Source organism: Colias philodice, chromosome 29 (genome assembly GCF_061535455.1).
Source record: "Colias philodice isolate Cphi_HAF_F1 chromosome 29, ilColPhil1 Martin Lab GWU primary, whole genome shotgun sequence".
Lineage (NCBI taxonomy): Eukaryota > Metazoa > Arthropoda > Insecta > Lepidoptera > Pieridae > Colias > Colias philodice.
In genome coordinates, this window is record NC_143114.1 from 6,832,373 (window position 1) to 6,858,157 (window position 25,785).

A 25,785-nucleotide genomic window follows, 5' to 3' on the forward strand; every position below is an offset into this window, starting at 1 on the left:
AGCTGAGCGAGCGCATAATGGGACTACGCGCCCTTCACCCCGCGCCCCGCTCCGACCGTACACGGGAATTGTTCGCTACGTTCGTGAGCCTTCACTTCACTGTTCACTCCGCGGCGACCAGCATAGACGACGGATGTGCGCTCAGTTTTTATCTAAATTCGAATTATTGTAACGTGCGAATTAAACGCCTCATCGTGGATGTTTTGTGATTTCATTTAAAACGCCCTTAAACATACCACATAATATAAATATTTTTATTCTAATGTATCTAGATTGTACAAATAAACTATACATTATTTGCAAAATATTATGTGGACCTTATGTGGAAAATCTTTGCGCCAAATGAATACCATGAAAATAGCAAATAATATAATAACAAATCTTATTAGTGGCGGATACAAAGCTTTTTAAATGAAATTGACACACCATACGGCTGCTATTGCACTCAGAAATTCGATGGTTAAGAGCTGGTCAGTGTTTGCAGCGCTTTTTCGCTTTACGGAAAGAAATTCCCATATTTCTTAAAAATGAAATAAAATCTGATACAACAGATATGGAAGCGGAAAATTTTCACTGTCAGATAAATCGCTTTTTCATGCAATGCGCCTGGCAACAACGAATATTGACGTGGATATCGATACTATTATAAATTTATAAAGAATAGAAAAAATTCGATCACGAGGCGGGACTCGAACCCGCATCCTTTCGCGTCATACCGGGGCGGATGCCTGACCAACTCGGCCTCTTGTGACCTCGTAGGATGCGGGTTCGAGTCCCGCCTCGTGATCGAATTTTTTCTATTCTTTATAAATTTATATTTATAAAGCATTTGAATGCTTGAAAAAACTAAAAATATCAATTTCATCGATTCTATTGTTAAAGATAAATTAACGAAAAATTCATAAACATAGAAAGACCCTGTATTTTATTTACTTGAAAACTGAAAATATTTTTCTGAGCCTCCAGCTTTTGTATGAAATTCAATTTCCCCGCGAAGGGGTATAGTTTCGACAGCCCTGATCTACGATATCGGATAGTGTCTATGTATGAGGAAAACAAAACAATCCAAGAGATCACCGATGCATTAGGAATTTCGATAAGTTTTTTGAAATTGAATGTTACTTACTTCAAAAAACTTTGTATCTTAGCAGACCCAACAATGGGTCACTTATGTGTTGTAGAAAGAATGTTGTAGAATTTGTAAAAGTTTTGGTCGGCCAAGGAAAACAACTGCGGGTCAGGATGATGAAATCATCCAAATTTATGAAACTGACCCGTTCAAACCAACACGAACAGTGGCAAATATGTGTCGACCACTACAATACGCCGTCGACTGAAATTTGCCGGTTTAAACAACAAAGTCCCAGCTAGGAAACCGATACCCACAGAAAGACACAATCAACTTCGATTAACATTTGCAAATGAATATTTAAATTTTGATTTTACAATTATGTATCGACCACTACAATACGCCGTCGACTGAAATTTTCCGGTTTAAACAACAAAGTCCCAGCTAGGAAACCGATACCCACAGAAAGACACAATCAACTTCGATTAACATTTGCAAATGAATATTTAAATTTTGATTTTACAATTATATTGTGTCGACCACTACAATACGCCGTCGACTGAAATTTGCCGGATTAAACAACAAAGTCCCAGCTAGGAAACCGATACTCACAGAAAGACACAATCAACTTCGATTAACATATGCAAATGAATATTTAAATTTTGATATTACAATTATGTGTCGACCACTACAATACGCCGTCGACTGAAATTTTCCGGTTTAAACAACAGAGTCTCAGCTAGGAAACCGATACTCACAGAAAGACAATCAACTTCGATTAACATTTGCAAATGAATATTTACATTTTGATTTTACAAACGAAAGCATTTAACATTATATCATTTAAAGTCTTATAATGTTGATTTGTTTGTTCGGGACATTTGGGAGTCATAGCGAGGCTCCCAAGTGTGCAAAAATATTGTTGGGTCCATGCCAGAGCGACTAGGACGTTATATATGCGAATGGTAGCTATACTCGGTTTTAATGCACTATGTATAATATACAGGCTGTTAGTGTAAACACTTCTTGAAACCAGTGATTTGGTTCCAAATATAGAATGTAAAATCCATTAAAAACAGTGGTATATGTGGTGAATCTATAAGCACTATGGAAACCAGTAAATCTATTACTAAAAACAAAAGAAAGAGGCCCTCCAAGAACAGCGCTTCTAAAGGTAAAAATATGAATATCAAGAGAAAAAGAAGATCTTCTAACGCGTCCACTACTTCTGAATGCGCTGCAATTAGCATTTATAGTGATTCTGATTTGCAAGATGCACTATCAGATATAGAGAATGAGGAATATACCACTGAAAATTTAAGAAGAAAATGATGAGACTAATGTGATTAATAAAATAAAACTAAATGTTTATACTACATCTGAAGAAGATAAATCAAAGCAGCGCACATTCCGTTTCTCTTGTAGTTACGCGAGAGTGCTCTGTTTTCTGCTTTTCTTAGTTTCATTGATATACCTACGACAACTTTGGCTATTCCTTTGGACTTTTGATACTTTCTTTCCGAACTACCTTTGCTTTTATTTTGAACCCCAGTCTTCTATTACTAACGACCTTTTGCACGTGTTTTGGACCTTATTTGCTTTGATATTTTTTAACTGGTACACTATGTATAACCTTCAAGAAGAAAGTCTATACATATCTAAAAGGCCAAAAAACGTTCGTAAAGTCTGAGACAATGTGAACGCTCATGGGCGGCGTCGAACTTTCAGAAAGTGAGTCACCAGCTCTTTTGTTAGAATTTACATAAAAAATCTATGACAACGTACGACAACGAATTACCATCAACCAGTGCTGGATCACGTAGGATCGATCCTCATGATTTTAATTCGGATGAGGAACAATATATTAAACGATCACTATATTCTTGCAAAGTAGCCCAGATGTTTAATTTGCCGAGAATTGTGCGTGTGTTGGCACGCGAGAGCAATGTCTGGCATTCACTGAGCAAGGGCTCATTCTTAAAGAAAAACTTTGCCGCACACACCGATCACCCATGAAAATTATTTATACAACCAACCGTACTGTTGGTTCCTTTATATGTTATAAGGGAAAGTGTAAGGGCAAGTCCCGCATAGCCAGGTCAATTGGGACTTGGTTCGAAAATGCGATTATAGGATTGCCCACAATCTTTTAACTAACCTATAGTTTTGCCCATAAATAGCCCGTTGGAAAAGTAATTTGGGAAGATGGGACAATTGAGCTAACAACCAATGCTGCTTGTCCCGGGTTACCGTCGTTGACTGGTACAGTTACTGCCGAGCACAATTGGGACCTGGTTCGAAAATACGAAAATAGGATTGCCCCAGTCTTTTATCTTACCTATCTAATGTTGTGAGAAACAAATAAAGACCATTTTATTATTATTATTTTTTTTTTAAATGCTTTGCATTCACAGCTTATGATCAGCTGGTAATAATAGAATACACGGGCGTAAACCAAATGTAAGCTATATAATTATATTTTTAAACTGGTTGTGTGTTATTCATTCTCTTATTATTATTATTATTACCTATCGTTTTGCCCATAATTGGCCCGTTGAAAAAGTAATTTGGGAAGATGGGAAGAGCTAACAACTAATGCTTGTCCCGGGTCACCGTCGTTGACTGGTACAGTTACTTCCGAGGAGTAGTGGTGTTTAGACAAAACAAGAATTTAAGGGGAAGCCTGCCCGGCTGCGGAAGATAGGTGGGCCGGGCAAGATAGTACAGATCGACGAAAGTAAATTTGGAAAGAGCAAGTACAATAGAGGTTAAATATATTTATATGACGTGTACGTTTTAAAATAATTTAGTTCCTCATGCATCATCCTCAAAATTTTTGTTACAAGAACTATATAAATATGCAACAATATGAAATATATGATACTAATTATATTAAAGAAAAAATGTCATTAATATGCTTGCTATATGTTTGTTTTTAGGGAGACATATTGAAGGCCACGGGGAACTTGGCCTTATAGAAGACGGAAGTAAAAATTTCGGTGAGAGGTGTGTCCCGATAATATAAAGTCTGCAGAAGTCTTGGTGCCCCTAGTAAAAAAAACATGTTAAAGAGGCCACCACTATACATACAGACTTCTGAAGGGCATATGATTGTTTGGGTGACCATGGATTTATCCATAAAAAGATAGACCATACAATCCCTTCATAGCTCCAGATGGGACATACACCCAGAGAATCGCAGCCCAGTCGTCAAAAGGTTTTTAGGGACCATTTCAATAACAAAGAATTTAGAGACACAAGTGTGGAATATTTGTGGCGCAGATCTGTTATTAAAAACAAAGCAGATTCGTTTTTATAAATACTCAAATGTATCAAATGAATCAACATGTGCATACAAAGTATTGGATTTATTATTTTCTCTAGAATTCTGATGTAAATGCTCTTACACAGGCGGAAGCAGAAGCAGTGAAGAGTTAAATCTTGCACCTTAAGGATATAAAAACATCCCTAACTTCTACTATGAATTAGTACAATCAAACTTATACTGCTGAGGAAAAAAAAACTTTTTCAAAATTTTCTTGAAAAATTCTGTCAACAGGAAAAATTAGGGGAACCAAAAAAGCTGCTCCTCAAAAGATAAATATATCTGATGATACTTAAGATGGACCGTCTAGTTAAATTGAATCGGACCGAGGAAACCAAGAAAATAATTGCGCTGAAACGGATTTAGCTGAACAACACTAAATGAAACAACATAAAAGCAAGAAAAATAGTCAACGAAGCAAAGTGTATGATATTCGATAGGATTTATACACCGAAAAGCTGTAATGAAGCTTTCAAAAAGACAACTATGAAATTGGAAGCAACGTCGACACTAAAAATAGTTGTTTTATTTATTCACATCATTATAATGAAAAAAATCAATTATATACATGTATCAATAATGTTTTAAGTATATGTGTAATGAAAAATATATTAAATTCATGTAGTAGTGAACTGTGTAAACATTTATTTCTAATATAAACCTTTTATAAACAACTGCAAAAATAGAGCTAAGAAGATCGAAGCGAAATGCCAAACGTTTAAATCCGGATTACCAAGATAGTGAAACGAACTTGACGCAGCCATTAGTCACTCCTAGAACTCCACGAAAGCCAAGGAAAAAAGAAAACAACAAAAATATGGCCCAATTTACATTTGATAACAGCATTCTTACATCCACTTTTAAAAGGAGCCAATTTTATGCCATGAAACAGGATGACTTGTTTCTAACAAATGTTACTACGGTTGAAAATATTCTGTGTCAAGGGAAAAAGATAAGGGAACAGCTAAAGACCATACAGCCGGGACAAACTTTGAGGATCGGCGATGCTTTAGTTAGAACAGGTGTACCATTGGTCATTAAAAAGGGTGGTGCTAATATTGAAATAACAGATAACGAGTATACTTTGAATAGATTGACTGGGCTTTGTGCAGCATTTGCGGCTCAACAAGGTAGTGGCTTTGTCCCAAAGTGCGCAATGGCAGTTTCATTAGGCTTAGACCCAGCAAGAGACAAGATCTTATACTATAGTGCTGCTGGTGCTGAGCATTTCCCCGACATCTTTACCGATCACCCATTGCTCTGTGCTATAAAGCAGCTAGAGAATGACAAAGTTACTAAAGAGAATATTGCAAGAATAGCAGCAGTGAAAGATGATAGGAAATCGCTTGACCACAATCTCCTCTGAATAAAGGAATAATAAATAAAAATAAAATATTCTCGTAACAATGGTAATGCTATACATGAAGACAGTTCTGACGACTATTCAACAGAAGATGAATATGATCATGGCGGGAATAAACTATGCAAAAACGAGAATGTATTGAGAGACAAAGTATCATATCGATGTGATTGCTGAAAACATGACACGAACCAGAATTCTTGAAAGATACTTTGTAAAGTGCGTCCTTTACTCAGTAAAATTGATTGGCGTCTAGTTTCCGCAGTAAGGCTGTCTACAACCTTGGTGCTATTAAGTATTGCATATAGCAAGTGCTAAAAGTGTATTCCGTCGGTATTTTAATAATATTTTACTTTAAAATATGGGTACAACTCTTTTAAATTAACGGTATAACCGTTGGACTTTATTCAAAATACTGCTGCTGTTCAATAAAATTGATGGATGCAAAAAACAGCACAAAAAAGAAGATCATTAAACAAAAAAGAAGAAATGATAATACTATTTTATCTCGTTTATTCTACATTCATTGTATGTTGATGCAGGAAAGAAGTTGAACGTGCAAAATTCATCAGCAATATGACATGTGAAGGCATTCCAATGATAGATATAGCAGAAGCCTGTTAAGTAAACGTTCATATGGCATTACGATGCTCCTAAAGGCACCGTGGAAACTGGCCAGTACAGCAGAAAAGTGCTAAAAATAAATATTGCATGATATTATGTTCGCGAGGATTTGATATAAATATATATGCAATGGCTATACAATGGCCATCAAAATTTTTAATCAATTACCTAAGGAGTTAAGATCCCTGCCACTTAGTAAATTGAAATGGAAATTCGTGAGATTCGTAGAAAAGCCAATATTGTAAATATAGCACTTCAACTATGCTATGAATACAGAACAATAATGAAAACATTGACATTCTATGGTTGTCCAGCAAACCTGGCAATGGCCAAACATCTAAGGTGCAAATTACAAAAGGGCCGATTGAAGACCCATTTTAAACATCCTGCGACTGGCGCTAATGTTTACTTCTTTTTAGACCCAGTCTATATGCTTAAGTTGCTCAGAAATACTTTTGAACAGTATCGAGAGTTCGAAGATGAAAACGGCAACTCCATACATAGTCCGTTTTCTTATGGGAAAAGGTATACATTTTTGAGTAAAGCAATGCCATTTGGTACGAATGTTGTACTCGTCCACCTAAGCCCAAATCGCCTGGTAGCCAGTGTCTACTCCCCGGCAGAAGGGAGGGAGGGGGGGTTATAGAATAGAGCGCCCGGCGCTCGGAAAAAAAATTCTGGCGGATTCATTTGGCCCTTTGAGTCGATTTTGGTGTCGTTATCAGGTAACTAGATGATGCCCGATTCATTCCCCATACCAGTTTTTTAGGGTTCCGTAGCAAAATATGTCACAATCTTTAAAAGAATAAACTTTTGGCAGTGGCAAAATCCAAACAAAACAGTATATTTTTATATTTTTGTATGAAACTTGGTTTATAAAAAAATACTGTCTGAAAGGCCATTTCATGCAGATTATAAAAACATTAACATGTAACATATATCTTACCATTTTCAATGTGAAATAAATTATAGAAAGTACAGGAACGTTCGTCAGCGCAGCGTAGGGGACAGCTAATATACCCGAAAAATAAGCAATAACATAAAACAAAAACCAGTCAAGTGTGAGTCTGACTCGCCCATCGAGTGTTTCGTACTTATTTGTCCTATACCATATTATCTGGTCTGTAAAGCCGGGTATCCACTTAGGTTCGTCGTGGTTTGCGAACGCGCCCGCTCCGCAAACCAAACATAATGGATACGTCGTGATCGCGGAGCGCGACTGGAGCACGATCGGAGCACGGCGGAGCGCTCCGGAAGCGGTTTTTTGCGCGAACTCAAAGGGGAGCGCAGTTTGTTCGTGGACGCGAGCGTGTGTTTGTTAAGTTCGCGAACATGGAGTGGTCCTATGATATGATGAATATATGCATTATTTCATTATTTCTTCTCCCCTTATTCATATTACCTCGCCAAAATTGAGGAGGTTGTTTGTATTCCATCACAATATAATGTATCAAAATATAAGCTGCACTTCCTACTAATTATGGAGGCGGCATGTTTGCACCGACCGTCTGTCGTGTGCCTACTGGAGACCGGAGCGCGGAATTTAGCGCTCCGACAGGAGCACTGATGTTGCAGCCTAAGTGTGTACACTGTACACGTTCACGTTCGCGGAGCACACATTGTTCGCGATCCACGGCGAACCTAAGTGGATACCCGGCTTAAGGACCTGGTTAACTGATACACACACACTTTCGTCTTTATAATATTAGTGTGATTTTTAATCATCTTTAAATTATAAATGAAGTCAGGTAACATTGTTAAAAATAAAGATATATAATAATAGAACGTTTTTGTATTAATAATAATGACAACCACCTCCACAATTACATAATTCGGTACATTTGAGCTGGCATATAAAACACTTCAATCTGGAATTGCAAGATTTCACGCACCGACATCTTATCAATTCAAAGCTTCTCTTTTCTTTTTATTTCAGATGAGCAAGGAATATTTTGATTTTTTTAGGTCCCTAAATATATACAGCCTCTAAAACTGCCCTTAAGGTGTGTTGTTTAAGGGCAGCTTCTGTGGGAGGCAAATTTTCGATTTGCCTGTCCGTTTTTGTTAAAAATTTGTTTGCGACCCTCATTTACTGTCACAGCGGGGTACAATGTGAAAAATAAACATGTACTTATAATAATTATTAAAAAAATATAAGTTCTGGATAAGAGTATCCTTAATATATCGTGACCGTCCTTACCTATCGTGCGTTGTATTCACAAACTTTTCAATTTCACTGTCTGCATATTTGCCACTGTAAAGTGCTTCAAATCCTCGTGTGCCATTTGGATATGCCTTCCATACCTCAAATGCATGTGTACCTATAGTTCTTTTAGACCTTCTAGCTTTGGAACACATGATATAGTAGTAGTAGCCAAAATAATGTTAAGAACAGTCGACAGATATGGCTAGTACAGAATATCATGTATTCCAAGCTAGAAGGTCTAATAGAACTATAGGTACACATGCATTTGAGGTATGGAAGGCATATCCGAATGGCACACAAGGATTTGAAGCACTTTACAGTGGCAAATATGCAGACAGTGAAATTGAAAAGTTTGTGAATACAACGCACGATAGGTAAGGACGGTCACGATATATTAAGGATACTCTTATCCAGAACTTATATTTTTTTAATAATTATTATAAGTACATGTTTATTTTTCACATTGTACCCCGCTGTGACAGTAAATGAGGGTCGCAAACAAATTTTTAACAAAAACGGACAGGCAAATCGAAAATTTGCCTCCCACAGAAGCTGCCCTTAAACAACACACCTTAAGGGCAGTTTTACAGGCTGTATATAATTATTTAGGGACCTAAAAAAATCAAAATATTCATTGCTCATCTGAAATAAAAAGAAAAGAGAAGCTTTGAATTGATAAGATGTCGGTGCGTGAAATCTTGCAATTCCAGATTGAAGTGTTTTATACGCCAGCTCAAATGTACCGAATTATGTAATTGTGGAGGTGGTTGTCATTATTATTAATACAAAAACGTTCTATTATTATATATCTTTATTTTTAACAATGTTACCTGACTTCATTTATAATTTAAAGATGATTAAAAATCACACTAATATTATAAAGACGAAAGTGTGTGTGTATCAGTTAACCAGGTCCTACCAGACCAGATAATATGGTATAGGACAAATAAGTACGAAACACTCGATGGGCGAGTCAGACTCGCACTTGACTGGTTTTTGTTTTATGTTATTGCTTATTTTTCGGGTCTATTAGCCGTCCCCTACGCTGCGCTGACGAACGTTCCTGTACTTTCTATAATTTATTTCACATTGAAAATGGTAAGATATATGTTGCATGTTAATGTTTTTATAATCTGCATAAAATGGCCTTTCAGACAGTATTTTTTTATAAACCAAGTTTGATACAAAAATATAAAAATATACTGGTTTGTTTGGATTTTGCCACTGCCAAAAGTTTATTATTTTAAAGATTGTGACACATTTTGTTACGGAACCCTAAAAAACAGGTATGGGGAATGAATCGGGCATCATCTAGTTACCTGATAACGACACCAAACTCGACTCAAAGGGCCAAATGAATCCGCCAGAATTTTTTTTCCGAGCGCCGGGCGCTCTATTCTATAACCCCCCCTCCCTCCCTTCTGCCGGGGAGTAGACACTGGCTACCAGGCGATTTGGGCTTAGGTGGACGAGTACAACATTCGAACCAAATTTCATTGCTTTACTCAAAAATGTATACCTTTCCATACAAGCATGCCCATAAGAAAACGGACTAACACTGGGATTATGTTCAATTATTGCAAGAGCTCTAAGATAAAGAGAATTTTCATCTAGCGAATAAGTTACGCGCTGAACACATATATTTAAAAAAAAATATGAAGGTTAAATTAGCAAACCAGTTGTTTAGCCGCAGCGTAGCTACAGCACTAAATTTCTGCGAGGAGCAGTTAAAATTAGTCGACTTTAAAAATGTCGATGCGACATCCAGAATGATGAGTTCACGGATACGGATTCAAACTTGGATAACCACAAAAAAGCCTTTGAAAAGTTAGAGGAGTGTAAAAAGTTTCTGATGAACGTCACCGCAAATATAAAACAAAGAAACCAGATTAAACGACTTAAATTAATAGACTCATCGGTTTACTGGATTTCTTAGTTTCTGTGTGGCAACTGAAAGCACTAAAGGTATGTTTGAAGAATTAATTTGTGCAACATCTCCTTTAAAATACTTACCAATGCATAAAATTTCCCAAGACCATGTCGAGCTATTTTTTGCTACCATAAGATCACACGGCGGTTCAAATGTTAACCCTACTCCTTGTTTATTCGAGAATATTTACAAGAAATGCTTGGTTCACACTGAATTGGTACAAACGTCCACTGGTAACTGCATACCGTTAGAAAAAATTCCAATTCTTAATTGCTCCTCGGCAATCGCAAGAATAAACTTTGCAACTCCCGGATAAACCGAAGAGACCATCAATGATAATGATCAAGAAACTCAAGCAGACATTGAAATTGGAATGGAATCGGTCGAGCTTTCACAATTTTCAGAAAATGTTGTATTTTCCGAAATTTTTTTAGTACACAAGGCACTCAGTAGTTTCGTAGAAGAACAATTATTTCCGGAATATCAGCACCATCACTATTACGCAGACGAAACAAATCATATAACTGATTTGACTGAAAGTGTTTCGAAAAAATATATAGATACAAGGCTAGCTTTCCTTAGCAACAGGAAGACATGATGAGAAACAAGCAGTCAGAAGAATTTATACGAAACTAATTCATTTCAAAAATCAGTAAATCAATGTATAATTATTTTATTAGTCATCATAATATTAACTTTGTGATACCTACTTACTACATACCTAAAAGTAATTAGACAATAAGCGGGTTTTTTTGTTCAATATTTTGTATTTTTATTATTATAGATCATGTGCGCACAATGTTTAGACAGATAGACTTTCGTATGTAACTTCTTTGCTTGTTTCACTTTCAAGCACGCTAATGAAGTCGCAGACAAATACTATTTCATAGGTTAAAAGGACACTGAAGTAACACAATGATTACTTTTATATTTTCCTATTAGAAAGCGCGATAAATGACCTAATTATAAACGGATTACGGGAGGATTACGGAAGTTACGGGCAACAGCTAGTATTTAATATTAATAATTATAATTGATAGGTACTTATTTTCATAAGAAAACACGTAAGTAATATTCACTAAAACAACTATACTAATGCATTGGTTATCGATATCATGTTTGCGCACTACCCCATCTCTAGAGTGCTGTTTGACCTTGAGTCAGCCAATCAGAGCATAATGAAGGCAGATGTCAGTTGGCGGAATCATTTTCAAACAAAAGAAGTAACATTTCGCCTCTATTGGGGTATATGCTCGCTGGGTAAAACTTATGAAAATTTAACTTGTGCTAAAATAGAGTGTCAAATCAACCTCTTGTGCAATTATTGTAAAGCATAAATTTATCATAACAAAGCAAGGAAACTTGTGGAAGAAAAATAATAGAGATCACATTGGAGAGTGGACTCTTCTATAAAATACTGGTCCAAGCAAAACATTCCCTTCGCAGAAAAGGCCGACAATATAAAAAGGGACATAGAAAATTGAAATACACAAAGATAACTTTGTCCCGGAATTGGTAGCCTTTGGTGTGTTTCAAAAACTAACCGATTTGGCGTATAAGCATTCCCAGCACGCGTACAGTTTCGCGTATAACGAAACTAACAATTTAGTTGAAAGTTTTAAGGCCACATTTGCCAAGTACGTAGGAGGAAAAAGAATAAATTATTCATTGAAAAGTTCTTATAGTAGAAATGCGCGGCATCTTTCTATACCGGTACTAACACTAAAATCATATGAGCATAAATTTATTTTCAAAATGCAAATGATCAAATAAATGATTAAAAAAAGCGCATAAAATTTATGCGCTTTTTTTTTCAAATTATTCAAATTATTATTTATGCCATAAATAATAATTTGAATCGAAAAAACATTAAAAATGAAAAATCAATTAAAAGTGTTTCGGGAAAAGACGCCCACTATGGTGATAACAGCCAAAAGCATGTTATGGATGCATGAACTTACCATGAAACAAAACAAGTATTTTTAAAAAGCTTACTCTCTATAGAAGAGAAAAATCATTTAGAAAAAAGGCGCTGTCTCATAAAATGCAATTCCAATGGGACTATAGCTTGTGTGCAGTAGCTGTAGAGAATATTTAGCCAATAAATATTTAGCTATACTAGAACACCTACAAAAATACGACTTAAATATTCAAGACTGCCGTGGCCAGGGATACGACAATGGTGCAAATATGGTAGGTGAAAATAGTGGAGTTAAAACTCGAATATTAATATTCAATATACCCTAGGGTATTTTTCACACCTTGTGGCTGTCATAGTTGGAATCTACATGCAGCGAACTCATCTATGGCAGCAAAAACTTTTTTTTTTAGATTCATACAATTTATTTGCTATTTTTGAAAGTTCAAGCAAACGCTGGGATTTAATAAAAGGCAAATTAAAACTTACTATAAAACCTTTATCAGACACAAGATGGGAAAGTAGAGTCGAAGCAGTATTATAGCAATTCGATGAAGTGATTGAATGCATCGAAAGCTTAAAAAATCAAACTGAGCAATCAGACACTCTCAGTGATTGCGATTCGATACTAAATGAAATGTTAAGTTTAGAATTTATCGTATCTTTACATGTGTGGTATGAGATATTATCGCGTGTTAATATAACAAGTAAATTATGGCAATCAGTACAAATTTATTTAAGCATTGCTCTTGAACATTTACACACTTTTTGTGAATGGATAAAAGAGTATCGGGAAACTGGATTTGAAAAATCCCTCTCTGATGTTCGGAAATTTACTGAGCGAAGCTGTTTTAACCTGCCCAAAAGAGTTGAGGAATAAAAGAGTAGCCAAAAAGAACAGGATTTCGATTATTAAAGCAGCGATCAACCTATACAGTCTCCGGTACATACGATACAAATCCGGTATCAAACAGATTTTTTACGCCGTGATGAAATATGCCTCAGGAGCAAATATTAAAACACTGTAACGATTTACATAACGTCCTGCGTGTGGGTGAGAGCAGTGATTTCCAACCATTTGAATTATATGAAGAATTAAATACAATGATCCCGAATTTACCCAACTTCATTAAAGCCGTGAAACAGCTGCTGTCATACATAACAAAAAATAACTTGAAAGAAATTTACCCAAACATTTACATTGTCATCCAAATTTTATTAACAATTCCGGTAAGTACAGCCTCTGCTGAAAGAAGTTTTTCAAAATTAAAATTAATAAAAAAATTATTTGAGAAACACAATGAGCCAAGAAAGACTGTCAGCTTTGGCTGTTTTATCGATTCAGATTTGGCATCTAGGCATGTAGTGTCTGAGTAAAGTATAAGTACTATATCCCCGGATGTCTCGGGTTCGCGGGTAGTGGGGAGCACAGTCACGCAGCCACTGTTGTCAACTTATATAAGTACTTATATAAGTAGCTAAGTTGACAACAGTGGCTGCGTGTATATAGCTAGATCTAACAATTTTTTGATGTCAGGCAGCTACAATTTTTTGAAACTTGTAGCTAAACTTTTTAGCTACTTTTCCTGGCAACTTTTGGTTGTTGGCCAGAGCGATGAAAAAAAAAAGATGCCGCCCGGGAATTCCCGAAAAATAGACCAGAAGCAATAATCTTCTACAGGAGTGAGCGAGATAACCTATCATGCGACTTGCTTACTCACTAAGGGAATTCCCCTTTTACTACTTTCGTGGGTCTTTGCTTTAATTTCATTTTATTCTTTTCATTCCATTGATCGTCATCGATAGACTCAGTTGGTTAATCGGTTTGAAGGAAAATAATAGTGAAAATGGATTTACACATACAAAAAAAATATTACTCCCAGAAGTATAGATCGGAGAGGGAAAATATGGATGAGTTCAAAGGTTGGTTAAAACCAGCAAGTGGAGACTCAACCAAAGCATTTTGTACATCGAACGAAATGCACAGAAATAATGAAAAACGTGTTAACCTCACACTTTCACCAGGAACTTTTGGATGACATTGGAAACCAGAAATTCAGTATTTTACTAGATGAGTCCACAGACGTGAGTGTCAGCAAACATCTTGGTCTTGTAATTATTAGATATTATAGCAGTAAACAAGAAGAAATAGTAAGCTCCTTTTTGGAGCTGGTTTCTATCGAAAGAGCAGATGCAAAAGGCATTGTGGAAGGTTTAGTTGCTTGTTTGGAGAATTACAAGTTGAATATTAATCAAATTATTGGTATAGGTACAGATAACGCATCAGTTATGACAGGGATCGACAACGGCGTTCACGCTATATTAAAACGTGACTATGGTCTTCAACATTTGATACTCATGCGTCTGAAAATTCTCTGCCAAGAACTGTTGAGTTTTTAGTTCGAGAAATTTTTAAGTGGTTTTCTGTTTCACCATAAAGGAGAGATGAATATAAAAAAATATATGAGCTTATTAACTGTAGAGAAGCACCTTTAAAAATTACAAAGGTGTGCGATACTCGTTGGTTGTCGATAGAGCCAGCAGTTACAAAAATTCTATCGCAATGGGAAGAGTAAAATTGCATTTTAACTTGGCAAGAGGAAATGAAAATTGTTACGCTGCTGAACTTCTATACAACATGCTTCAGGATAATAAACACTATTTATATTTAATATTTTTGAGAAGCGTTTTAAATGATGTTCAGATTGTAATTAAGGCATTTGAGGGCGAAGACTTTAACCCGTTGAAACTGCTGAACACTCTAAAAACACTGATACAGTCAGTTAGCCAGAGAATTTTAATGCCAACAAAATTGCAGAGGAACATTATAGATCCCATAACTGATAGAGATTTATTATACTTGGTTATATATTTGAAACAGAAATAACTAAACATTAGTTTGATCCCGAGACTTCAAATACAATAAGACAACGCTGCGTCACATTTTTAATGCGCCTTTTTTTAACGTTGGGAAATGCATTTACGCATCCCCCTCGGCAGTTTTGTTGTCCAAGGGGGTATGTGGGACTCGCTGGAAGTCATACCCACTAAAACCCAACGGTGGCCGTCTTTCGCCCTGGACAAAGAAAATGGGACCACCATGCACTGAAAAATGTCGCCAAAAATGCTAATTGAAAATATCTGAACAGGTGAGAACAACGATTTTCCAAAACTATTACAAGTTATGTGATGTAAATCGGCAACGTCAATTTATTGTTAGTAGTATTGATGTAGTTCATCCAAAATACCGCTACACAAACGCGGCGAACCCTTGCCAAAATAATTTTCGCCATTTCAACGTTGACGAAAGCAGAATTCGAGTTTGCAAATTATTTTTTAAGGCTCCCTTATGTGTACTGACAAAGAAAGATCAGAATATGAGTAATGTGATAACAGAAAAGAGCATGGGTCATTTTAGTATGAAGCCTGGTATACCTACCAATTTGCGATAAAAAAAAGTCTTTTTGGCGGCAAGAGATGAAACATGTGCCAATCGATAGTACATCAAAATACAAATAGCATGCGCTTTATTAAATGCGTTTGGTGCACGTTTCACTGATCACGTGTTAGTTAATCAAATGGTGAACGAAATTAATTTAAAACAATACGCCCCAAATCCGCTCTCAGAAACGGTTATACAAAATAATTTGAATCTGCGTAGAGTCCAATTTCAAACCATAGACGCAGCTGTTGGTCTGGAAGATTTTCCAGTCCTAACCAAAGATGATCTAATCATAAAAGCTTTAGGAACGTATCAAATTGCACAAGCCAGAAGTTATTACGGTGAGCATATAAAAAGAAATGGTGTTTACGAAATACAAGTCTGTAGGGATGATGGAGGCCTATTTCTGGAGAACTTGTGGCTATTACGAGCCAAAATTGATTCACGGCATGCCGGAAACCGGACATATTTTGTTTATACATATTTTAATAAACAATAGCATGCAAGGAAGGGACAAACTCGAAGGCCATTATTGCTCTTGCATAGTAGGGAAGAGAACTCTGGGATGTTGTTCCCATATCACGAGCGTTATATGGTTCTTGGGATGGGCCCGTCACCAAAATGTTTTTCCGCTGCCACCAGCATTATTTTTGGATACAATTATTGTACGACATGACGTAGAAAATGAAGCTAATGACGAATTTTAATCCATACCGAGCACCTTCCTAAAAGCTATGTAGATATTTTTAAGTTTGTGTTATGTTCTTTACTTTTTTCTCATTCTAATGTTGTCTAATCAAAGTGGCACTGCAATTACTACTACTTTTATTATTGCAGTACTACTACTATTACTATTGCAGTGCTACTTTGATAAGACAACATTATTTTAAATGTGTCTGAAGTTTTCAACAATTGAGAATTGTATGATTGCTTTAAAAAAATATTTAACGAGCAAACATGTCATATTGGAAATCAATAATCAATAAATTACAATAAATAAGTATACAAAGTCAAAAAAGCTTAAGTTATTTTGCCGCAGACCAAACGGATGCTTTGCTTCCATATATTTTTTTAAAGCTTCTATTATTTACTTAGATTGTAAGTTGATAAATAAAGATCTGAATAATATGTATGATTATTTGTTTCTTTCTACCTGTCACAAAATCGTTCATTTATCAGTGGTAAGTTGTTATGATCATAGTGCGGCCGAATAACAAACATTATGAATGCTTGAAGCTTGAGTTACTTTTATAGGGCCGTTTTGGAATGCGTCAAATTCATGCTTATGCTATGGAATAAGGATTTTCCATCGTTGATAATATCTTTGGGATGAATCGTGATGGATCTGACACCTGAAAATCAAAGCGGGCTTGATAATGGTTCGAGTTTAATTTTTATTACTTTGCTTTTGATGGTAATGTAGCATTTTTAAAAACCTTTTATGACAAATTCTAAGTTTTATAATGTTTACCTTAACATTTAAGTAAGAAACATTAAAAAGTAAAAAAAAAACTTATTTACTCCAATACTCAATACTCAATAATTTATTTGCATCCGAAACTGAAACTAAACTAATCTTCATCGTAACTAACCATATCGATAACGGTTGTCGATAAGTGACGCACTGCGCGTATCCCTAGCCCAAAGTTGGTTTATTACTTTGGTTTAGATAGTAATGCAACATTTTAAAACCCTTTTTTTACAAATTAGAAGTTTTATATGCTTTGTCTTAACCTTTAAGTGTAAGAAGTAACAAATAATTCAAAAAACTGAAAAAAAAAAAATTTTTTTAACCCTTATTTATTCCGAAACCGTATCAATTACGACATTTTACCAAAGAGTATTTCCTATTTGTATTTTGATGTACTATCGATTGGCACATGTTTCATCTCTTGCCGCCAAAATGAAGTTTTTTCAAAATTTCCAACTTTAGGTATACCAGTTAGGTTCCTTGCATTTTGTGGGGTATGCACGGAAATCACCTGAAAATTCCAGAAACAATAAAATTAGAAGATCTATACCTACTATAGAAAGTCACTATTGTCGTTGTACTACAACAAAAAGTTATATTGACGGCGGGAGATCGTTGGCTGAATATCATCGCGACTATGTAAATGATTGCAAAAGCCATTTGAAAACTATTTAGCCTATTACAGTATTTTTAACAATGAATTTAATATTGGCTTCCACTCACCAAAAAAATATATATGCGAGACTTGTGTGGCTTTTAATAACGCAATAGGGGATGCAAAAAAAAATTACGTGGTGAATACGACAACCATCATGTTGAAAAAGAACTGTCAAGGCGTGAAAAGGATGCAGACAAAAACAGACAGGGTAACGTCATTGTAGCGGTAGGTATACGATTTGCAAGCCGAAGCCGAGCAATTTTACTTATCTAAATTAAACGTTTTGTATTTTACTATTTAGAATTTAAAAACTAAGCAAGTAGAACGTTACGCATGGCATGAAGGTGATGGTCACAGAGGTGTGAACGAAATTGCGACTTGTATCTGGAAGTACCTAGAAACACTGGCTAGCGGTGCATCAGAGCCGTTCCATATTGTATTTTATAGCGAGCGATAATTGCTGCGGACAGCAAAAAAATAAATTTATGTTGTACACGTACCTATATGCACTATTAATCTCAAATACGAATTTGTAAAAAGAGATGATCAGTTCTGACAAATCAAGTACGATGATTTTGTTCATACTGTTACATATATCCCAATGTATTAATGCTATCCCTTAACTATCCTGTCAGCACATTCCATTCCCGCCATCATTCCTACACGTCCCTCATCCATCAGTCTAGTTCCAACATCCATCGAATACGGTTGCCGGCAAATTCGAATAAGGGCCGATTTTTCAATGCTTAGATAAAACTTATTCTTCGAATAATGTATAAAACTACCATTTTAAAAACGTATTCTAATTGCCCGTATTTGACAGTTTACATGACATTTTAATATGATCGTGTAATACTTTATTGGACGGATAAGTTTTATCCAAGCATTGAAAAATCGGCTCTTATTCAAATATTGTGTTTTAAATAATAAGATTCTTTTTTAAAAAGAGGTTTTATTCGCCTCGCGTAACAATACGAAATATTCATTGCGCTCCGCAAACTTTTTCGAACTACAGTACGAACACGACGACGACGAGGATAGTTCTGCAATAGTTCTCCGCGAGTGCGAAGGAAATCACCTGACAGTTGCTGAAATAAATTGATTACGATACTTGAGGTATCTTGAAAATATAGATATTTTCACTAAAGTGGAACGACCTACTACCTTCGCTGTGCATAGAATTGACACAGGCTATGCTTCTTTGATTACTATTCCGCCCTATGGAGTCACTTCCAATAAAAGGGAAATGATAAGGGCTGAAATTGACAAATGATGGTTTTGGAGGCAATATAAGAAGCCGGATCTGCTCCTGAAATTAATGTAACGCCTATAGGCCGAACAAGATCGTGATCTGTTATGTGTATTCAATTTTAAATAAATAAATAAATATTCAAGGTACGACATAAAGCGATGCGGCAACCTCGCACATCTGTATTATTCGTAATCTTCAAGGTACGACATCAAGCGATGCGGCAACCTCGCACCCCTGTATTCGTAATCCGCGACGTACTGAGGTACGATAGAAACATTAAACGTGTTTAAAGCAATATGCAGTTTAGCTATAAACACGTAACGAAATAAAATGCATTGCTTCTTTTTGTTATTCCGTTTATGTGAGTTAAAAATTATATTTTAGCAGTAAATGTGTCAATAATTGTGTTTTATTTATAAATAATGTACTTTCATAAATTAATAAAAGTATAACGAACCCAAGCCATATTACTTCGTAATCCATTTTGTGTCTGTGAAGTATTGAAAATTAAAAAGAGAATCTTTGAACCGTTCAAATTGTGTACTAAAGTTAGTAAATTAAACTTTAATGTCGTTTCTTCTTCGGGTTATTAAATTGTTCTTTTTAGTAACATTGTTAATGTAAAACTTTATGTTAAATGTGCAATTATTAAAATAAAGTCTCATCTTTTTCAGAGGAGAAACACATAAACGAATTTTCATTCTTTCTTCTTCTTTCTTTCTAATTCAAAATCCCTTATAAAACGACATTTCTAGTTATGAAAATGGATAAACTACGTTTCAAATTCTCAGTTTTAGCGGGATCAGATGGAAAAACCAATGTGGTGTGCATAACCTCAATCGAGACTACGGATGGACGCATTTTTAATATTCCAGATGATTTAAAACTTTCAAGTAAACATACTAGTTTAATAGCTTCGGATGTATTCACGAAAATAAAAAATTCATTAAAAAAAGACATCAGACACGTGCAGTGTGGATACCTTTAAACACAGATTTGAGGAACATATATTTAGACGAAGGCGAGAATTTACAGTTTGGTGACCAGTATTTGGAAGAAATTACAAGAGAAACCGTACCTTTACTAAAAAAAAACTTGAGCGATGTCAAGGGACATCCGGATGGAACGAAGTGTTAAGTTAGAGAGAGACAGACAGAGAAAGACGCGCACGCCGCACGCCGCACAACTCTAGCAAAAAGTGTCGTGACAACTTTTCGTAAGAATTTTTTGCGTCTAGCCCCCTTTCACAACGCACGATAAGGAACTTCGTTCCAATAATAATAAAAACACCACAACGGAAAATAAAAATATTGGTTAAATAGCTCTTGTCACAATATACATATAATTGTAAATACATATATGTATATTGTGACACGCGGTTTCACCCGCGCAAGCAGTTATTCCAGTACATAACCGACTCAGCCAAGTTTTCGCATGGAAGAGTAAGAAACCTTCATCACTCTTTAATTTTTATAATATTAGTAGAATGTTGATTGTATTTCTTATCTATACTTCTAAACTAATATTATAAAGAGGTTTGTAATTATGTATGTATGTATGTATGGTTTTCACGCATAAACTACTGGACCGATTTCAAAAATTCTTTCACCATTAGAAAGCTGCATCTTCACTGAGCAACATAGGCTATATTGCATTTTCAAAAAAATTAGAGATCCTTACCAAAAATGCAATAATGTAACCCAAGGTGTAAAAAATTCCTTAATAAAAATTCTGTCATCGCGTGCGCTGCGGAATCTATTCCTTGAAGTACGAGGATAGTTCTTATGAACCATCCTCGTACTTCAAAAAAACGTAAACATGTAGGTACCACGGGCAAAGCCGGGGCGGACCGCTAGTAAATAAAGTAATCACTCAAAAAACATTTTATTTATTCAGTATTCGGCCGTATAGTATTAAAACCGCTGGATAAGCCAGATATCTAATAGTTACCAGGTATCCGTTTCATCTCTATTCTAAACAGACTGTCATGTCAGTTGAACATTTCATAAAATTACCCACAAATATTTCAAATAGTATATTTTGGTTATTATTCCATACAATACAATTGGCTTTGATATAATTCTTATGGCAATACAGTCGACTCTCGTCAATTCAAACCTGCGTTAATTCGAACTCATCGGCGTTCAACATTCGACAATTCAAAGTTGCAGAGAGAAAGAGGCGGAAAGATTGTTAGTACAAATACGATTTTGCGACAAGTTCAAACGTGTATTGTTTTTGTTATTATTAGTTTGACTATTTGACACGCACTCTAACGAATTGGTTTGTGTTATCATTCAGTTACTGTTAATCTTTCGTTGTGTATACAGATTCAAATTTTCTGTTAGTCATGAGCCCTAGGAAGTATAAATGTTTGACGATTGCTGAAAAGAAGAAGTTAATCGAAAAAGTAGAGGAAAGTGAGAAGAAAGGTGATGTTGCAAAAGAATTTAAGATTCCTCTGAGTATTCTCTCAACCATAATAAAACATAAGGAGAAAATTAATGCTTTTCAAACTGCTGGAGTACGGAAAAGAACTAAAGGTGAATTTCCTCGTCTGGAAGAAAGCCTGGTCATTTGGCTAAGACAGTGTAGAGGACAAAAAGTGTCTATTAGCGGAATCTTGTTGAAGGAAAAAACAAAAGAGTTTGAGTCTATTTTAAGCATCAAAAACTTTGCGGCAAGTGAAGGGTGGCTTACGAATTTCAAAAAAAGAAATGGAGTTGTGTTTAAAAAAGTTTGTGGGGAAAGTAGAAGTGTTTATGATGCAGTTTGCTTAGATTGGCACGGTAAATTGAAGACCTTGATGGAAAACTATCATGCCCGAGACATTTTTAATACTGATGAAACTGGTCTATTTTTCAAATGTTTACTGTAACACCCCTAACGATTGAAATTGATATTTTTTGGTCTTATGGCATTCAAATCGTTAGGGGTATAAATTTATATTTATAAATTTATACGACTAATATACACGACAATAAATTATAATAACGATTCTCAACTGCTTCAAAAAATCCGGTTTCTTCAAAGAAGATCAAAAAAATCTTCCAATACTTATGGATGATCAAGAACCAGCAATAGAACCATTAATTGACATCAGCGATGTGAGTTTTCTTGACTTTGTTTAAGTGGATGAAGATGTTGCTGTATCAGGTACACTAACCGATGGCGAAATTTTATCTGCGACAGATACTAATGAAAAAAAATTGGTTGTCTGTAAAGTCGGTTCACTGACGATAGTTGAACGTGACAACGTCCGATTGTGCTTCTTTGTCGCTCGTTCCGCGCTCTCGCTTGCACTTGAAGCCTCACATGGAACGCCTCAGAGCGAGGTAACGCCGCATGAGTCATGTTTTTTTCGTGCGTGCAGCCGGCTCTATCGAATTATAAGACGTTGTCACGTCAAAAAGTAACGATGAAGATGAGGACGATGCATCAGAACCTTTGGCAGAAATATCAGTTAAGGAAGCAAGATCCTCATTCGATACCTTACAAACCTTCTGTCTACAAAACGAAAGTGATGAAAAAGCATGTCAGGCATTTTTTCTCTTAAAAAACATTATTGAGAAGTCTGAGCAGCAGCAATATGCTTTGAAGCAAACCAGTATAACAGAATTATTTCGAAAACTTAGTTAATTCACATTATGATTACATGTATGTACACACGAATGTACCTCTAAACTTTTGTCATTGTTATAGAGTAAATAAATAATATTTGATCAACACTTAAGAATTCGAAGTTTTATTTATTTACTCTCACAAATTTCGAGCCATTTGATATTACAAACACTCGACAATTCGTAATATTTTAAGAGTCCCTCGAGTTTCGAATTATCGAGAGTCGACTGTACCATGAAAATATCTCCATGGTATTGCCACATGGAATGCAAGGATTTGATACTTAAAAAAAGCGTATGTGCAGAGTACACGTGTCAGAAGTGAAACTTCTTTGGCAAGATTCGAAGATACCAAAATCGTCGCCTTACTCCATGACGTGCGGTATTACCATGTCGCGACTTAAAATTTTACTCTCAACGCGCCTAAAGAAATTTCACTTCAAAATAGATTTCCAAACAAAAACATGTTCGAACACAAACTAACTACACTCTTGATAACCCTCACTGACATCTAACCCTTGGTGTTGCCTCTTGATATGATTTTTTAAATTAACATTCTGCGTAAAGGCGGCGTTACACATGACACATTTAAATTTCTTATCACTATTATGCGATTGCATGTGCACTTTTAACCCGCGTAATCTCGGATAACTCTTACCACAGAATTCACAACGAAAATTCCTTTCCCCAGTATGACTAGCCAAGTGTTCTTTCAAACGAGACGGTAAATAAAACCGTTTATCGCACAAATGACACTCATGTTTCAGTATTTTCAAGTGAAACCGCCTATTATGTTCCCGTAACGATTTTCTACTATCATATGTTCTATCACATTGATCGCATTTGAACAATCTCTCTTCCCCATGATAGTCTATCATGTGTCGATACCGGAGGGTATACGAAAAAAACACTTCGTCACATTTACTACACTGATACGCCGCTTCTTTTTTATGATTTCTCGCAATATGAATATACCTAGTGTATTTCGATTTAAAATTCTTCCCGCACTCTTTACAATTGAAAACTTCGTCCACCGGTTTATGTGTTTTTTGGTGCAAAACAAGCATTCGCTCTTCGAAATAATGCGCGCCGCAAACATCACAAATGCAAGTACCGAAATGTTCCGCCATGTGCTTTTTGAGCGCGTGAAAAAAACTGAAAGTATTGCCGCATTCTAAACAATACAACGTTCCCGAAGTGAGTTTGAATTTTAAAAAATCGTTCGGCGCCTCGTGCACTTCCTTCCCGTGTGACGTCACGTGACGTTTGAAAACGTCAATATCACTTATCACTTCCGGGCATAGACGACAGTCTATCCTGTCAATGTCAATTTGAATTTTTTTATTGTTCGTGTAGTTTGACAGGACTTGTTTGAACGTGTTCGGGTCGTGTGTTAGTGTGTGTTCCCTTAATTTAGTGGGGTCTGTGAATACGCGTCTACAGTATATACAGAAATAATCACTGAAAGAGGTATCGAAGGGACAGACATACGAATTTTCGACTATTGTTATGACGTTCGCGAACGCTTTCATGTCTTCGCTGGATTTCTTCTCCGGCTTCTGTGGTGCTGGTTCTGTAACAAATGTCATTATAATTATAAAGATTTTTTTTTTTCTCTTTTATAGTGAACAAAAGTCTATACTCTATACTATTATTGTGGTAGAAAATATTTTTATGATTGTATCAAACAATCTACCAAACTAGTTATCCGATTTTTCAAAAATTATTTCTCTTTAATTATCTTATTATTTTTTGAAGAGAAACTTCTTGAGGAGTAAGGCGACGATTTTAGTATCTTTGAATTTTGCCAAAGAAGTTTCACTTCTGACACATGTGCTCGGCACACACGCTCTTTATTTTTATTATCAATAATAAATAAATAAATATTTCAGGACAATTTTCACACACGGCACAATCTGATCCCATACTAAGCTTTCGCTTGTGTTATGGAAACCAGATGGCTGATAAACATACATATATTATTTTTAAATAAATACTTATTTAGATAATTAACACCCAGACACAGAGCAAACATCTATGTTCATCACACAAATATTTGCCCCGGGTGGGAATGGAACCCACGACCTCTGGCTTGGAAGGCAGGGCCACTACCAACCAAGCCAACTGTTCAGTCATTTATAGTATCATAGTCAGTTATTCACTAAATATTCATAAAAATTATAGCCATATATGGCGGCTAATTGTCTGGCAGAAATCGCTTACAGCAATAAGACCGCCCTCTGTACATGTTTTAACTTTTATCGCTCTTCTTTTGTAATCCTGTATGTGTGTGCAATAAAGAATTTTTTCATTCATTCATTCATTCATTCATTCTAATACTCTAACACTTACCAACATACTGCATCTCTTCCAGTTTCTCGCTCATCCGCTGCATCTCGGCCAACATTTCTTCAGTGACATCTAGTTTCTCTCGCTTGCGTTTGCGCAGTTTCTTTAGTTTCCTCTTTTTCCTTGTTATTAGTGGTTTTTCATCTGTAATGATGTAAATGAAATAATCTATACTAATATTATAAAGCTGAAGAGTTTGTTTGTTTGAATGCGCTAACCTCGGGAACTACTGGTCCGATTTGAATTTTTTTTTCAGTTAGATATTCCATTTATCGAGAAAGACTATAAGGCTGTATGTCCCTTTGTATGCTTAAATCTTTAAAACTACGCAACGAATTTTGATACAGTTTTGATGTGAAACATCTATAGGCTCACTTGTAAACCGAATTGTTGACGTGGCGACGCTTGCCATGGCGACGGGTCGCCACGCTATACACATCTATAGGCTCACTTGTAAACCGAATGATGTTTCACATCTGCCAGCCGTCCCATGACGGCTCACATTTTTTTTTTTTAATAGATAAAGTGATTTGAGAGGAAGGTTTTAGTATATAATTTATT

The 25,785-nt window shown here is 35.7% G+C and overlaps 1 protein-coding gene across 4 annotated transcripts in view; it reads right to left on the minus strand.

Moving 5' to 3' along the window:
- LOC149476063 (uncharacterized) overlaps window positions 1-25,785 on the minus strand; it is a 133,438-nt gene that overhangs the window by 104,656 nt on the left and 2,997 nt on the right. For 2 of the 4 annotated variants that reach the window (XR_016317914.1, XM_089712659.1), the window contains exons 4-5: window positions 25,228-25,368; window positions 24,367-24,448 (exon numbers count right to left, since the gene is read on the minus strand). Coding sequence is in view for 3 of the 4 variants with exons in the window: in XM_089712659.1 (XP_089568785.1) it covers window positions 24,367-24,448; window positions 25,228-25,368 (223 nt within the window). In the remaining variant the exon portion in view is untranslated. Of the gene's footprint in view, window positions 1-14,947; window positions 17,857-19,894; window positions 24,449-25,227; window positions 25,369-25,785 lie in introns of those variants that run through there. The other 2 variants (XM_089712660.1, XM_089712658.1) reach the window with 2 other exon arrangements.